The 17,128-nt window shown below is 49.2% G+C and overlaps 1 protein-coding gene across 7 annotated transcripts in view; it reads right to left on the bottom strand.

Annotated features, from left to right (window-relative positions):
* Positions 1-3,475, bottom strand: part of QKI (QKI, KH domain containing RNA binding) — a 160,425-nt gene extending 156,950 nt beyond the window's left edge. Inside the window, exon 1 of one of the 7 annotated variants that reach the window (XM_024996433.2) lies at positions 3,113-3,475. In XM_024996433.2, coding sequence (XP_024852201.1) covers positions 3,113-3,254 — 142 coding nt within the window. In that variant the 5' untranslated portion in view covers positions 3,255-3,475. 7 annotated transcript variants of the gene reach the window in all.
* Between the last annotated feature and the right edge of the window lie 13,653 nt (positions 3,476-17,128).

Genomic DNA, 17,128 nt, shown 5'->3' with positions numbered 1-17,128 from the left:
AAAAGACTGTTCATAGTCCACAGTCAAAATATAAAGGTTAACTTGGCATAAAATTAAAATGCTCACTCTAAAGCATTCAAGTTTTAATCAACCAAACAAAATCTAGAACCCAGAAATCCCCAATGTGTAACCGAGCAAATAAATATTCTCAAACTGACCAGGAAATTTGTTTAACGCTTTTGAAAAATATTTCAAAATAAAATTGCTACTCATTCAAAACTTCCAATTATCAGAAGATACAACTACTGTCAGTAAGTACAATATCTTGATTAAACTAATCACTGAAATGAAATTTAGTTTTAAATAAATTTAAAAAGAATTCCTCAGCCAATCATATGGACAAAGGAAATTATAATTCCTAACCACAAACAAGTAGATTAATTTGTTTTGGACAATGATAGGCCACAAAGGAGTAAAGGACAACTTGCCAAATTGAAAATCCAATCCAGCACAGATAAAAACGTGATGAACTTCAGAAACCAGTATTTTTAAGTCAAATTAAGTTTATAATAAGGCTAACAATTACAGGAAGCAGCTTATTCCACACTAAGGAATAACCCCCTTCCCTCCCTGTTTGTACTGGTCTGATAAAAAACAATCAAACTTCCTAGTCATTATGCTGTCCCTTTTTAAACATCCTAGCTACTATACAGGAGCATTCTTTATGCTGGGGAGTTGAAAAGGCTAAAACTCAACAGAGACTGAGACAGAGATGAAGTAAACCATAATAAAAATAAAAAATACATATTACTTAGACTGTTTCCTCCTCAACCAGTGGTTTACAACATTTAAAACTCAAACGATTACTATTTCCAAACAGAGAGAAACGAACAAACCAACCTTTGTTAGAAATAATGGACATAACTGGAATTCTAGATTTAGAAGATTAAAAATTATCATGCCAAAGATTAGAACCAACTTCAATTACCATTTAGAGATTTCAGACCAACATAACACTACAAATCTTTCAAAACTAGTCAGAGAAACTCAAATTATTTACTTCAAATAGTACAAATGAGGAGAAAACATTTGCAAACTTTTTATAATCTCCTATGCTGTCTTACTGAATCCAACATTTTAATTCAGACTTCAACTTAACTTTAACCCTAATATAATCAAAGCCTATTTTCACTTTAATGACTATAAAGGATTTCTTCTATACAACTAGGCTTAAAGAAAAAGCTTAACAAAAGTTTTTACGAATACTACTAAAACTTTAAATGCATCAAAATGTGCCAAGAAAAAATAGCGTTATTACTTCCACAGCGCATGTGGAATTCATGAAATCACATGAAATGTGATAAAAGTGTTCCGAAGTGTTTTCAAATATATATACGGACACAGAATGACAAAATAACCTATGATTTAAGTTTCAACTAAATTTAATATAGGTCAGGTAACTGAGAATGTTACACATTTTGCTCCAAACATCTCTTATGCTTAAAAAAAATAACTGGCGCCCCTTAGCGCCCACAATTGGAAATACTCAATTTAAGAGTTCCAACAATTTTTTTTTTTGACATTCCAGAAAGTTTTCTGCCTCCACAATCTTTCAAATGCCAACACAAATAGGAAAAGCAGAACCCCTTAAAGGTACAGCTCAAGTTTTCCCCGGAACAATTTGATATGAACAGATTTGCTGTTTCAACTACGGGGGGAAAAAGCTCATCTCAATGAGATCTATCTACTGCCGTATGTTTAACATATAAGCACACACACACACACACAAAAAACAGTACACAGTAATATCCAACAGTTTTCTAACTTTCGAGTTGTTTCTGAGACTTTCATGGTAACCAAAGCTCCTGGGATGCTTCTTCAACCACCTTTTATCACGCAGATATTTCCGGTCTTTTGTTCTTGCGTGACATTCCAACTCCCCAACCTTCAGATTCCTTTCTCCCAGGTCTGTTGTAAAAATCTCTCAAAATCCTTGCGAAAAACCTACAATCCAATGTTCATCGCTATGCAGCAGTTTTCCGTTTTCTTCAAACAGTCCTCAAGGAGATGCTTCTAAGCAGAAAAAAAAGAAACTCCACGCTACTCGATTTTCAAAACTGACCCCCTTCGTGGTCGTCGCCTTTCCCCTGGCGGCCCCGGAAACGTCCCCGGACAGGGACACTCCGGCCCGGCCGCGCCGGCGGACCTCGGTCGAGCCCTCTTCGAGTCGGCCGGAACGAACGTCCTCGGAGGTCCTCGCTCTTCGCAGCTCTTCGCAGCTCTCCGCCGACGAAGCCCTGCTGCAAACTTTTGCTCGCTTCGTCTTCGCCCTTTCGGGCGCCTCGGCTTCCTGTCCTACACACCGAGGCGGCCGCGGCCCCGGGGGAAAAGCTCTCCGCCCAAGTTCTCTCCAAATCGGACGCCGCCCGCACGCGTCCTCGCGGTATTTCGCGTTCACCCCCCCCCCCACCCCGAAAGTGAACTTAAAACTCCCCGACGGGGCTCGCTTCCCCAAACAAAAGAACAGAAAAGTGCTTTCCGCTGTCATTTTGTCCTCGCCTTCGGCTACGGCGGCTGTACTTTCGGTCGGCTCTGGGATGCCTTTCAATTCACCCAGCCCCACGGTCCTCGGTCCCCTCGAGTATTTACAAGCTGCGCAAACTTCCAAAACAAAAGCACAAGCCCCACTCGGGGAACCGCCAGGACCTCCGATGGGGGACGGAGGCGGGGTGGCCCCTCCGGCAGCGGCCCCGAGGCCGGTGTCCTTCAGGCGCCCGCGAGGCGCGAGGCGGGCGAGGCCGGGCTGCTCCCCGGGAGGCCCGCGGAGCTCGGGGCCGTCGCGGAGCTCGAGGCCGGGCCGGGAGCCGGCGGCCCCGCAGCCTCCCCGAGCGCACCCGCCGGGGCGGCAGCGGCGCAGGGCCGGGCCGGGGTGAGGAAGCCCGGGGTAGAAGGGGAGCGTCCCGCCCGCGGGTCCCGCCCGCCCCGCGCCCCCCGGCCTCGGCGCCGCCTCCGTGCGCCCCGCCCGGGCCTCCCCGGCCCCGGGCGCACGATCCCCCCGCCGGCGGCCGCGCGACCTTCCCGCCCTCCCCACACTCCGGCGGGCGTCGGGTCCCGGGGAGAGGGGCCGCCGCCCGGGCGCGGGCCGCGAGGGGCCGGGCCGGGCAGGACTCACCTTCGTCCAGCAGCCGCTCGAGGTGGTTGAAGATCCCGCAGAAGTTGGGCAGGCTGCTCATGAGCTTCTTGTCGTTCATCAGCTGCATCAGGTAATCTGGGGTGGGCTTCGGCTTCTCCTTCGTTTCCATTTCCCCCACCATATTCCAGGCTCCGCAGCTCACTCCGCCCGCCGCCGCCGCCGCCGCCGGAGAGGGAGGGAGGGGCGGGGAGCCCCGGCCGCCGGCCGCTCGGGACTCGGCGTCCCGCTCCGCTCCGCTCCCGCGCCGGGCGCCCGGGCGGCCGGACCGCGCGCTCGCCGCGCTCTCCCCGCCCCCGCAGGCACTTTCCGCCCGCGGCCCGACGCGCTCCCGGCCCGCCGCCGCCGCTCCTCGGCCGCCGGCTCGGCGCGTCCCTCACGAGGCCGGCGGGCGGGAGGCGGGTCTCCGCGGGCCGAGTGCGGGCGCGGGGCCGCTCGGCGCCGGACGAGGAGGAGCCGGGCCGCCGCCGCCGCCGCTCGCCCGCCCGCTCGCTCGCTTGGTCGGCTGGTCGCGCCCGCTCGGCCGCCGCCGCCGCCTCTGCCGCGGGCTCGGGGTCTCTCTGGGCTGGTCCCCGCCGCGGCCGCCTCTCCGCTGCCGCTGCCGCCGCGCTCTGACTCCGCTCCTCCTCTTCCTCCTCCTCCTCGCCGCCTCCTCCTCCTCACTCACTTGGCGGCGGAGTTCGCCTCAGTTCAGGCGGCGCTGCCAGCGGCGGCGGCGGCGGCGGCGGCGCGGGGGGAGGGGCGGCGGCGCGGGGAGGGCCGGGGGCGGGCGGCGGGCGGGGCCGCGCAGGGCGGCCGTTAGCGGGGCCCGGCCGGCGCGCTCCTCCTCCCGCGGCCCCCGGCCCAGGCGCCGCCGCCGCCGCGCCGTCTCCCTCAGGCGGCCTGAGGAGAACGGCGGCGGCTGGCGTGACGGAGGTGGCGCACGGCAAGCCCGGCCTGGGCGCCGGGCCGGAGGGTCGCCGCTTCGGGCGAGCGGAGAACGGAGGGAGGGGCCGCTTGACAGGGGAGGGCGGCGGCGGTGTTTTGGACTGGGGTGTGTGGGGGGTGAGAGGGTGCCGCCGGGCCGGCTCTTCTTGGCGGCGCGGTCGGACTCTGGCGTTAGGGGGAGTGGGGTTTCCAGCGGGACGGGCTACGGCGTGTCAGGGCCGCGCTCGCCGCCGCACGGCCCCGTCCCCTTCCCCCGTTACTATAGGTTTTTTAAAAGCCACTCAGCCACCCTCCCCGTCCCCACCCCCCCCAAAACAAATTTTTTTTTTTTTTTTAACGTCCTGTTGCTTCACTGGGGGACTTTCGGGGTGGGCGTCACGTGGCCCGACACGTAGCCGTGAGGCCCGAGAGCGCGTGCGTGCGTGCGTCGAGGCCGGCGGCCACGCCCCTTCCGAGGGTCGCCCCGCCCCCAACAGGGCCCCGCGAGCCAAGTGGGAAGGGGCGGGGCCTGCCGCGCGCCTGCGTGGGGCGGGGCGGGGCCGGGGAGGGGGCGCGCCCCGGGAGGGGGAGGGGGAGGGCCGCGTGCCGGGGTGGCTAGGGGTCCAGGTGTGGGGAACCCCCACCATCGCTACCACCGCGCGGTGGCCCGGCCGTCGGGCCCGCGGGGGCGGCGACGTAGCGTAGTCTCCGCTCCCGGCCCCCGGGCCGTCCTGCGCCAGGACGGGTACACGGTGGGCGCGCACGGCGATCCCCCCGGGCTCCTCGCGGTCGCCTCCGGCCTCGGGGGTCGCGCGGCGGGTTCCCCTCCACCGTGGGCGTCCGTGGCCCCCCAGACGGCGTAGCCGGGGCGGTGCGGCGGGGTCCGGGCGTGGGGGACATCCGCGCTTCCGTGGCCCCCAGCCCTCCCCTGAGCCGCTGCGGCGAGGCGCGCGCACCGCCGGGGCCGAGTCCGGAGCAGATCGGGAGCGCCGTCTGCAGCGCTTCGCGACGGCTTCGGTGTCCAGTAATGATCCCATGCAGCCGCGATGGCGAGGCGAACCGAGGAGCGGGTGCCTGAGTTGGAAAAGCGCAAAGTCAACACTGGTATTTGCACACATGCAGAAATAACCGTACACTGGGCAAGGAGGATTTTCCTGCGGTTAGAGTACATTTCAAACATTTTTATTTATTTGGGAAGGAATTTTCTGAACTGCCACACTGCCGTTCAAAAAATTTGGTTTGCAGAATGTGGTCAGCCACCAAATGTGTATCTGCATTTTATTGCAAGCCCTTTATGACATGTTCAATTGATAATGTGTACAAAATATTGTATACAAAAACCGACCGTTGTATGAGTGACATGTGCTGAAATAGTTTCATGGCCGTAGTCATGTCCACCGTGTTCTAAATAAGTGGGGTTTTTGGGTGTTTTTTTGTTTTTTTTTCATAAAATTTTGTTTAAGATTCTGAGGAACACTTTTTGAGTTGTATTGAAACTATTAAATGAATTTCAAAAACTGGAGTGGCAAGTAGCTTCTGGCCTATTCATTTAAAAAGCATAAAGTGAGTTTGCTTTTAAAATCAAGCTAAGTCGATAGAGGAAATGGAATTGCTTTGCTAGACAAAGTTGTAAACATTAAACTGAAATATTTTAAGTTCACCAACACCCATCATTGTTAGTGGAGCTATTGAAGATTGACCTGAGCTGCGCTGTGTTTAGTCGCTCAGTCCCGTCCGACTCTCTGCAACCCCATGGACTGTAGCCTGGCCAGGCTCATCTGTCCACGGGGATTCTCCAGGCAAGAAGACTGGAGTGGGTTGCCAAGAATATTCACCTAATTATCTATTAAAGGATGAATATTCTAAATGCAGGGCATGGTAATTTAATCAAAACCTGTTGTCTCTTCAAAAACTAAGGTAAGGTGTGTTTCCTTAGTGGCCGGCAGAATGATAGTTGGGAAGGGTTTTGGTACTCAGTTATTCATTTGACTTTAGTGTAAAATGTTCAGTCTCTGTAATCTGTTCACTTCTTTATTAGGCTCCCAGGCCCTGTGCTGAATGTATATCTCATTTAATTTTTAGTTCAGCCTTGTAACTTAGGTTATGCTATTAGCCCCATTTTACATAAGGGGAAACCCAAGAAGAAGGAGATTAAATATCTTGCCCAAGGTTATAGCTCATGAGTCCTAGGTGTGGAATTCAAATCCAGTTATATTGTATTCTAAAGCCTGTGTTCTGTGCCCCTTTACTAACCCTATCCAATAAGGTTGGGACTTTTGATGGTGTCCACCATTTTTGACCCATAGAAACTGCAGTTTCATATGACTAACTGGTTCTTACAGTCTAGATGAACCACATCAGAGTTAAAGAACAGTGATAGACAGTATTCATTTCCTATGTATCAAATCCCTTATGGTTACACCATTTGACAATAGCTACTCTGTTCTGCCTTTTCAAATCTTTGAAGATAATTTTTCTGCCCACAGTTCTTCAGTGGTCCCCCCACCACAGATGCAAAAAGCCCAAAGATCTTACAGAGGCCTGTGGGTCCAGGTGCTCTCGGCTCCTGCTGCCTTGGTGACCTTGTGTTGGGCTCTTCCAGCCCCTAGTCCCTTCTGTTCAAAGTCCTTCTACTCCAGGACTTTGCTTCAGTGTTTCCTCTCCTTGCTGAGTTTTTCCCACACATCTCTAAGCACCGCCCCCCCATACACTTTTTCTCAAGACTTACAAGAAACGGCTTCCCTTGCCACCCTGTATAAAATAGTGTATGCATGTATTTAAGACACACACACCTGCCATTTGCTCTCTGCTTACCCATCCACCCCTCTTATAATTCTTTTCATGGCTTTTATTTCCATCTGACACTGTTTTTGTTGCTGTTCAGTCTCTCAGTCATGTCTGACTCCTTGCGACCCCATGGACTGCAGCACACCAGGCTTCCCTGTCCTTCACCATCTCCCAGAACTTGTTCAAATTCAGGTTTGTTGAGTCAGTGATGCCATTCAACCATCTCATCCTCTGTTGCCTGCTTCTCTTTTTGCCTTCAATCTTTCCCAGCATCAGGGTCTTTTCCAATGAGCTTGCTCTTCCCACCAGGTGGCCAAGGTATTGGAGCTTCAGCATCAGTCCTTCCAATGAATATTCAGGACTGATTTCCTTTAGGATGGACTGATTGAATCTCCTTGCAGTCCAAGGGATTCTCAAGAGTCTTCTCCAACACCACAGCTCAGATGCATCAATGCTTCCATACTCAGCCTTCTTTGTGGTCCAACTCTCACATACCTACATGACACTGTCTTCCTATGGTTAAATTTGTCTGTCCCCTCCCCCTACACTGTGAGCTCCTTGAGAGCAAAGACTTTACTTTGTTCTGTTTGGAACTCCAACCCTTCAAGACTGAATGTACGTGTAGGCAGATTAAAAATATGTTCCAAAAAATATTAAGTACCTGTTAGGCACCAGGAACTATGCAAAACCCTTACCTACATTATTTCTTGTAATCCACAGAACAAACATCTGGGGTGGCTGTGAATAGCCAGATTTCAAAAGGAGATTGAGTGCTTTAGAGCAGTTAAGTAGCTGGACCATACAGGGCAGAATTGGGTCCAGACAGGGTGAGGCCTCCCACCTGTCCACCAGTATCCACAGTAGCTCTTCCTTTTATCTCAGACTCCAATCTTGCGCATATTTGATGTGTATTACACCATTAATTACACAACAAATGACAAGTACAGGGAGCAACAGAAATTCCTGGAATACATTGTTTGCCTTGCAGTAGCTTAAACAGCTAAAACTTAATGTGGAAAAAACTGCTGCTGCTGCTGCTAAATCGCTTCAGTCGTGTCCGACTCTGTGCGACCCCATAGACGGCAGCCCACCAGGCTCCCCTGTCCCTGGGATTCTCCAGGCAAGAACACTGGAGTGGCTTGCCATTTCCTCCTCCAATGCATGAAAGTGAAAAGTGAAAGTGAAGTCTCTCAGTCGTGTCCGACTCTTAGCGACCCCATGGACTGCAGCTTACCAGGCTCCTCTGCCCATGGGATTTTCCAGGCAAGAGTACTGGAGTGGGGTGCCATTGCCTTCTCCAGTGGAAAACACTATATTATTACAAAAACATCTTTTTGATATTCATAATAAGATACAACATATTCATATGTTACACAGAAAGTTACAATATATGTATGGGTGAGCTCCTATTTGAAGATCCTTATAAAACTTTTTTCACTGTGAGAAATGTCATCTAATACTGTTATTGCTCAATCACTGAGTCGTGTCCCACTCTTTGCAGCCCCATGGACCATAGCCCACCAGGCTCCTCTGTCCATGGAATTTTCCAGGCAAGAATACTAGAGTGGGTTGCCATTTCCTTTTCAAGGGGACCTTCCCGACCCAGGGATCAAACCCGAGTCTCTTGCATGTCCTGCGTTGGCAGGCGGGTTCTTCACCACTGGCACCACCTGAGAAGCAGGCAGATTCTCTACTGTTTGAGCCGCCCTGGAGGCCCACGTCATCTAATACATTGACACTGAAAATGTGCCACATCTATCAGTAATTAACCATGGGTGGAAATACACTTTCTGTTCTCCTAAATTTGACTGGCAATATTTGTTGCCATTCTTGACGTTTCAAAATAGAAAGTTATAGTATTTTTTTCATCAGCACCATGGAGTTCTCACAGGAACGAAAATGCTGCTCAGACTTTAAGCATCAGCCTCTGACGGCTTTTTGTCATAAATGTTCTGTTTTTAAAAGTCTTAGTCCTTAGATTGTCCAAAAAAGGAATGGACTTTTTCCAACATCTTTGTAAAGTTTATCACCTGAATAGATTTTTTTAGTATCCTTTTAAATTGTGAGATGGTTTATCAGCTGCTGTTTAAAAGGTTGAAAATGACACATTTTAAGCGTGACTATCTTAACAAATATTTGAGTCCCCGTTATATCTAAATGAGACTTCCTGGTGGCTCAGACGGTAAAGCGTCTGTCTACAATGAGAGACACCTGGGATCAATCCCTGGGTTGGGAAGATTCCCTGGAGAAGGAAATGGCAACCCACTCCAGAACTCTTGCCTTGAAAATCCCATGGACAGAGGAGCTTGGTGCAGGCTACTATCCATGGGGTCACAATGAGTCGGGCAGGACTGAGCGAATACCTGTCATTAACCCTAAGGGGCTTACAGACTAAGCTGGGAGCTAATATCACATACATATGAAAAGTTAACCAAAACAGAGCGGATGCTTAAGACACGATGCCTTACAAATGGAAATGAGTACCTAAGTGAGTCTGCATGGGACGGAGATGGCAATGGCAACCCACCTTAGTGCTCTTGCCTGGAAAATCCCATGGACGGAGGAGCCTGTCCCCATAGGCTACAGGCCATGGGGTCGAGAAGAGTCAGACACGACTGAGCAGCAGCAGCAGCATGGGGAGCTGAGTTTGCTGTCTTGCTTGGGGCAGAGCAACAGAACTGAGGGAGGGCATAAAGAAAAACTTTGAAAATGGGATAGTATGGACTTACAGACTTTACAGTAGGAGTTTCCGTAAAAAACAGGAGGTGCCCGACTGGGGTTGGCCTTGAGTATCAAGCTAGTGTGTTCCTGCTGCTGCTGCTGCTGCTGCTGAGTCGCTTCAGTCGTGTCCGACTCTTAGCGACCCCATGGACTGCAGCCCACCAGGCTCCTCCATCCATGGGATTTTCCAGGCAAGAGTACTAGAGTGGGGTGCCATTGCCTTCTCCGAGTGTGTTCCTAGAGAAGAGCTTTGGGAATTGTTTTTAATACCAAAAAAATCAATAAAATGGTACTGTGGATTCCTTCAGTGAGGCATATTTATATCTCTTAGCATAAATATAGCATTTGTAAAATAAAGGCACTACTCCCATCTAATGTTAACTGTGCCACCTTTTAAACCACTAAGATCCTTGAAGATGTAATACTAACACTGAGTTTAAACCTCTGCTGGGGTTAAATGTTAGCCGGTGGTATCAGGTTTCTACTCATTTGACCCTGAAGGAAACTTTAGAGGTAAAACCATTCCCAGCCAAGATGCAGGCCGTTGTGCCATGAAATCCAATCTTCATTCCATATTTTGACAGACACTAACTAAAAAACAATTGTCTGTTAATTACAGGGTTATGGGAGTGAATTAAATACCCGTAGCGTTTTGATCACCTTTCCGACCTTCAAGATTTTATGACTGCAGAATGATTTCCGTAGTGTCCCTGGACTGGGTTCATGTGTTGTTCTTTAGGATCTGGTTCCTTCAGGATGAATCTGTGGTTAAATTTTTTTGACATACTGAACGGATACTGTGTAACTCCTAATCTCTGCATTAAGTTTTAAATAGCTCGTGTGAGTGAACATTTTAGGAGCATGGGAAGTGTGCCTACTCACATCCCAGCCGTTTAGTCAAATGCCATTATCCTTTACTGAAATTCAACTGATGGTAGACTAAATGTTCTGTTTTTCCAGAGTTTTTCTCTTCCGTATTGTATTTTCTTTTTTTTTTTTAACTTTACAATATTGTATTGGTTTTTGCCATATATCAACGTGAATCCACCACAGGTGTACACGTGTTCCCAATCCTGAACCCCCCTCCCACCTCCCTCCCCATACCATCCCTCTGGGTCATCCCAGTGCACCAGCCCCAAGCATCCTGTATCCTGAATCGAACCTGGACTGGCGATTCGTTTCTTATATTATACATGTTTCAATGCCATTCTCCCAAATCATCCCTTACCCAACAGAGTCCACATATTGTATCTTCTAAGCTCCCAGTGGGACCAGGGAGACAGAGGGCTGATGTTTACTGAATCCCTAGGGAGTGCCAAGCACTTCAGTTACTACCTCGCTAAGTCCATAGCAGCTCTGAACTGAGTCTTACCCCCACTTCATAGCGAAGAACCAGCAGCTCAGAGAGTTAACAAAATGACATGACTCATCACACAACAAGGGGACAATTCTGGGGACAATGTTCAAACCAGACCTTCCAAGTCCCAAGTGACTTCCTCCAGCACCCTGCTGCCCCCTCTTACAATATTCATGGCTAAAATGCTGTCGTCTTCTAACTCTGCCTGTCTTTTTTCAGTATTCTAACCAATAGTGATACTGAAGCTTTTTCAAACGTCAAGTTCTTCTGTCTAATTGAAATACTGCTGGTGTCACATAGAGAAAGGAATGCTGGGCTGGGTATAAAAAGGCTTTCTCAGTTGTAGCCGAAGGAGCTGTGTGGCACTGAAGGAGATGCTCAGTCCCTGAGAGTTGCACTGAGTGATCTTGGAAGTCTTTAGAAGTTCTGAAATCCTGTGACTCTGTATAAGGTGTTTTCATCCACATCCACAAGTATTTTGTTGTAATTTAATTTCTGTGCCTAGGATAACCCTGTGTACACATGGGTAGTCTCGCAACAGCAATAAAAATTGTATTTTAAAATCTTAGCTGTCCAATTTTGTACTCCTTGTTGAAATAAAATTATATGTATGGGTTTTTGTTTCCCTTAAACAATACAATGCATTTGACTGAAAGCCTTATTTTTATAATTTCCAAAGGGTTAAAACCAAATCTTCTCCTTTTTAAAAATCGTGTTACAACTTAATAAAAGCAGAACACTAAAAACTTGCATCTAGCGTTCCTAGTGGAAAACTTACACTAGGAGAACATAAAAATTCCTAGAGGGTAGACTTCAAGGCCTGTTGCTCTTTCTGCTTTTTAAATGCTTTACAAGTAATATCCTTTCAATAATTATTTGTTTGAATAAAATAAACAAACAAAAAGAAACACAGACATATTTGAGCTCCAGAGAAGGCAAGCAGCTGTTAATCTCCTCACACCCCAGAATAATTACCTAAGTAAACAGTAGCATCTGAAAATCCTTGCCCTTGGTGACCGAGGAAACAGAAGTACAGGGAGGGGCCACAGTGTCTGCCACTGTGGGAAGAGCTTTTGTAATGTGATGCAACGGTTCCTAGAGTGTGAGATGGTCTCAGTCTGCAAGAAACAGACTGCTTGGGACAATGGGCCCATAGCATCCACGGTCCCCTGAATCTGTGGTACCTCCTGATTTAATATTGAAGGACTTGTATAGCAATGATATTTTATCAGAGGCACTTTAACTTTATTTAGATGTAAAATTAAAAGCAATTATTCACAAAAAATTTTAATACACTAAAAAAAAAAAAGCAATTATTGGCAACATCGATATTCAGTACCCATTAGAGCGTAGTTACTGCTCTGAGCTCTTAGCCACACGACCGAGCCCTTCTCCCAGAACCCCCAAGAATCCCCGATCCTGACACCTGGCACCCTGCTCCCACCTGGCCAGCAGGCTCTGAGCTCATCTGCACACCTGCCATACCAGTTGTTAAAAACATTTTCAATATCATCTCTATTTGTGTCAGCTTATTTGGTTGTTTGCTTCACATCTTCATGTCCATTAAGCTTGAGTTTGCTAGTTTCTACTAACTGCACCTAAAATGGATAGTTCTTTTGTCTAAAATATGCATAAGTTCTTTGAGCACATATCCAAAATTAGAAGATTTCTAGAAATCATATTTACTGGGTTACAATGAAATACCAAAGTCTTCAGTCTTATTTTCTACTTTTCACCAAATAATGCTTGCAGAAACAGGTTTCCAGAGATTAAAAATGATGACTCATCCTCTTTATGGTGAACTCTTTATATTTCCCACCAAAGAAGTACGGCTGCCTGGCTTTCTCCCCAGTCCTATAGGGCCATTCACATACCCTGGCTAAACTGTCCAAAGTCAGGCTGATGATGACAGCATTTACTGTTTCCTAAATACTCTATTCAAATCCACGTGTAAAACTGTGTCTCAGCTCCCTTTTATAGATCTTCAAGGGCCACCAACTTGATTAACTGGCATTAATTACAGTGACATTTTCTTCATATCCACTGGCAGGAGGCATCATTTCTAGGTGGAAATAAAACATAGCGTAGTGAACTGAGTAACATGTTTTGTCCCCGAAGTTCTAAAACCAGTTTCTAGCTGCGTCTGGAATGAAGTGGGAGCAGGAAGTTGCCGGCCGGCTTGGTGGCACACAGTGGGCGGGGCTTCCGTCATCTCCCCATCCAGGTAATGCTGTCAGGAAGGCAGAGAGAATATAAGGAGGGAATCGAGAACACGAAACTGTTAAATTGTGAAATGAGGAAAGGGAAGAAAGACTCGGGTTCACGGGGTTCAGAGGCACTCTCATAAGCTGTCCCATCAGTGGACAGGCCAGCAGTGATCCACCACCCACCCTGGGGACCAGCCTCCTCTCCAGCCGCCTGGCTGCTGGTGAGTGGAAGCCCCAGGGCCTTTCCTGCACCAGGCTCCTTGACCTCCAGGACCGATGGCCGGACTTGACTTTCTCCTCCCCCGCAGCTGACCAGGTCTCTGCATTTCAGCCTGTGTAGGGCCTGATTCCAGGAAGGCATGCTTTCACTTAATCACCACGGCCTGGCCACTCAGCTGGAGCTTCAGAGCGGACACCAAGCAGAATGGGAGGAGCTGGCCATCTCCCTGTCTGGGCTGTGAGCTCCGGGCCTGGTGGGGGTATAGAGGCCTTTCATCTCTAGACCCAAGACGATGCCAGTGGGGGCCTGAGAAGTACTTCCTTCTTCACAGTGAACATACGAAATCACAATACCTTGCCCGGCCATGGAGTGACCTGCCGAGCCACGGGAACGCTCTTCTCACGGATGATTTGGAGGAATTCTTTCACCCCTATGCAGTGCAACACGCCCCAGAACATTCAGCCTGAAGTTTGCCAGCCCTTAGAGGAGGCAGCTGAGGACAGGCGTCTAGACCAGGAGCCGAGGACGTCCTGGCACTTAGCAGCGACTACGTCAGCTGCCTCGGACTCTCTTCTCCCCTGTAAAAGCGGACCGTGGAACCCAGGGAAGTTGTCAGGATTCTGTGAAGGACTGAAGGGCCTAGCAGAGTCCCAAGAGCACAGGAAGCTGTCAATAAATAGCACCACCTTAAAACCTGAGCAGAGTAAGGTCTAGATTTAGCTCTTATTTATCCATGCACATGTGTCTCGGAATGTGTGTCAGTATCTCCGTGCACGTTGAAACTGTATCTGCAAAGCTCAAAAGTCGTCGGTCACCAGTTTCCTGTCACTTCCCATTGCACAAAACTGTTTCCTGTTCCCAGGACTGCTGACACTAGGGAGCAAAAGGACAAATAACCTGACGCAAAGGAGCCTTGATCCCCGGCTGCCTGGGTTGTCAGCTGCAAGCCGGGAGATCCAGAGCTGGCCCGGGGCCTCCATGCTCTCCCAGACCTGGTAGAAACAGCCCTGCAGCAGTAGGGCAGATGGGGGAGAAGAGGCGCTGTCCCCTCCCACCCTGTCTCCGGGTCCCCCCCAGGCTGGAGTTAGAGGAGGGACCTGGGAAGATCCTGCCTTTTGGCGGGAAAGTGCAGGAGCTCCCACGGTACCTGCAGCAACCTCCATTCCACTGACAGTTGAGGGCTGGCCCAGGGCTTAAAATGTGAGGTCTGGGCAACTGTTGGGATGCACGGGGCCAGGTCAGGGGCTTTCTCCGGTGCCCAGCATGGGTGGCTCGAACCAGCAGGCACAGCTGAGTGAAGGAGTAGGGGCGTCTGCCCCACCCTCCCGCTAAGCAAAACCATGCTTCCTTATGTCCCAGCAGACATCGCTAAGCAAAGCAATGAATACCACCCTCGTTATTTAAATCAGACATCAAGGGCAAAAAAAAAAATAGTTCATGTTTTGAGGAACTTAAAATCGCCAAGTAGGGTGGGAGGAGGCAAACACTCACAGGTGGCCACTGCAAGCCAGTCTATTCGATCACACTTGAAGCAACTGGAAGACCGTGGCAGCACTGGGTTCCCGGAGGTGCACTTGACCTCTGCAAGTGAACCTCCAGGAGCCTCAGCATCAGCCAGACTAGATCTCTGAGACCAGGATGTCCACTGCCCTGGGATCTGTAGGACTTCCCTGGCGGCTCAGAGAGTAAAGAAGCTGCCTGCAATGCAGGAGGCTTGGATTCGATCCCTGGGTCGGGAAGATCCCCTGGAGAAGGGCATGGCAACCAGCTCCAGTATTCTTGCCTGGAGAATCCCATGGATCAGTCACCTTCACTCAGCCCCAGGCTGTGTGTATAGCCTCGAAGCAGTTTACCAGTGGAGCGAACACTTTCTCTTAAGAGGTTTTCAGGGTAGCCTAATGTAGCCAAATGGTTTCCAGCGCATCATTTCAGAGTGAAGGCCAGGACACATGAATGAAGGTGGCTGAAAAAAGAATCTTTCAGATAGACAATGTTATAATTGTGAGTCTGGCTTCACAGTGAATCTCATGCCCCTTGTGATACTAATGCCGAACAAAATTTACATTTGCATCATCATGTTTTCTTATTACCAGGAGGGCCAGAGTTATTATCAATAGATTCCTAGGGGGTGTGAGTCAGTCTGAACTATAACTGGATCCCTGACGTTATAAGGGCTTGATAAGAATTTTCCTCTGGATATCTAGTTTTATAAAACTGGCTTATTGTAACTAGTATGCAACAATTATGCACTAAGCGAGGGTCAAGCTATAGACCACAGCAAAAAACTTAAGTCTCCTATTTTCAGACCAGACTTTCCCAAGGCAAAATCTCGACCACATCACTGAGCTGTCCTGCAGATGACACAGATCTGGGTTCAGGGCTCTCAGCCCTCTCTCCGGTGGGGCCCGTGCCCCATTCAGTCTCGAGTTCAATGTCTTGCCTTTCTGCCTGTGCCTTCTCTTGTTTTCTCTGTCATCTTGGGCAGAGGGTCACTTCCTGTCACCCCAGCCACCTGTCCACACGGTCTCAGAGGTGCCATGAGTTACTTTAATTGTGAAACTTGTTGGTAGGATGTCATAGAATCTTCTATTCGTGACTTAAGTTATGCATGTTGGCACCCTAATCTGTGCATCCCATAACTTTGTTCTCGGTGTCTATCATTGCATTTTCTAGATGGGAAACTCTGCTGGGTTTCCAACAAATATAGCTTTTTTTAAAAAAAAAAATCCTTAATGGAAGATTTGTCACTGTCATTGATCCTTCATTTGAACCGTCTTCAGGAGTCTCAACTTTGCACAGCATTCATTAACGACATCATTCTATAAAGGCAGGAAAGGGCACTGGCATGAGAAAGAAAAGAAACCGAGGAAACAACTTCCAAAAGGCAAATCTGCCAGGAAATGAGCTGAACAGCAGTTTTATTTTTCAAGTTCTAAACACAAAACTACCAGTCCTTGCCTGCTAGCTCAGTCTTCAGCCCATCCGACTCTCAACCCCAGAGTGCCCCAGTGGCTGTGGTCTTCCCATAGACCTTCAAGTTCAAGTTGGTTGGAAGTGGCTCAGAGGGCTTCAAGATTCTGTACTGTTACTGAAAATGTTGGTGAGATCTACACTGTTGAGGAAAAGGTCCCAGTTAACAATAGCAACATATTAGAAAGCATTTCTGAAAAGAAAAAAATAAAAGGGTCCTCAGACCTGTCATTTCTTATTGGAATCTAGTTATTAAATTGGTGATCAACCTCATAAGACTAAAAAAGAAAAATGCTGTCATTCACTATATGTTCTCCCTCCTAAGCATCCAAAGGAAGATCTTCATGCTAATTAAACCTCATTGTTGGTTTTGCCTGGGCCTCATCTGCATAGCAGCCAGAAGCGTCCAGGGTCCAGCAGTTCCTGTGGAACAGTGCCCCCCGTCCCCACCTCTGCGAACAGAACAGAACTTCCCGCTTTGTGACGCTAAGCCTCAGGTGATTTCAGCTGTCCCGTGTCTCTGATCCCCAAATCCTTTCAAAGGAGATTTGCAAAGCTTGTGTCTTTCCCTCCTAATTTACTGTCAACTGCACTTGTAATAAAGAGGTAAGTGCATGCTCTGGCTCCTGCCTGATACCGACGTGAAATCCGCCATGATACAGATGCGTCCTGGGTCTGAGAGGTGAGTCCTAGAAGTGGCCGAAGAGCACCAGCCCCCACCCCACCACCCCATCCCCTGTGTCCCCAGCCGGCCCCTCAGCCCCACCTGTCCCCCTGTCTCCTCCCCTGGAATGGAGGCCTCTCACTTCTCCTGTCCAGCTCCTCCCTGC

This window comes from Bos taurus, chromosome 9, assembly GCF_002263795.3.
Source record: "Bos taurus isolate L1 Dominette 01449 registration number 42190680 breed Hereford chromosome 9, ARS-UCD2.0, whole genome shotgun sequence".
Lineage (NCBI taxonomy): Eukaryota > Metazoa > Chordata > Mammalia > Artiodactyla > Bovidae > Bos > Bos taurus.
This window is presented reverse-complemented; position numbering and strand designations above follow the sequence as displayed.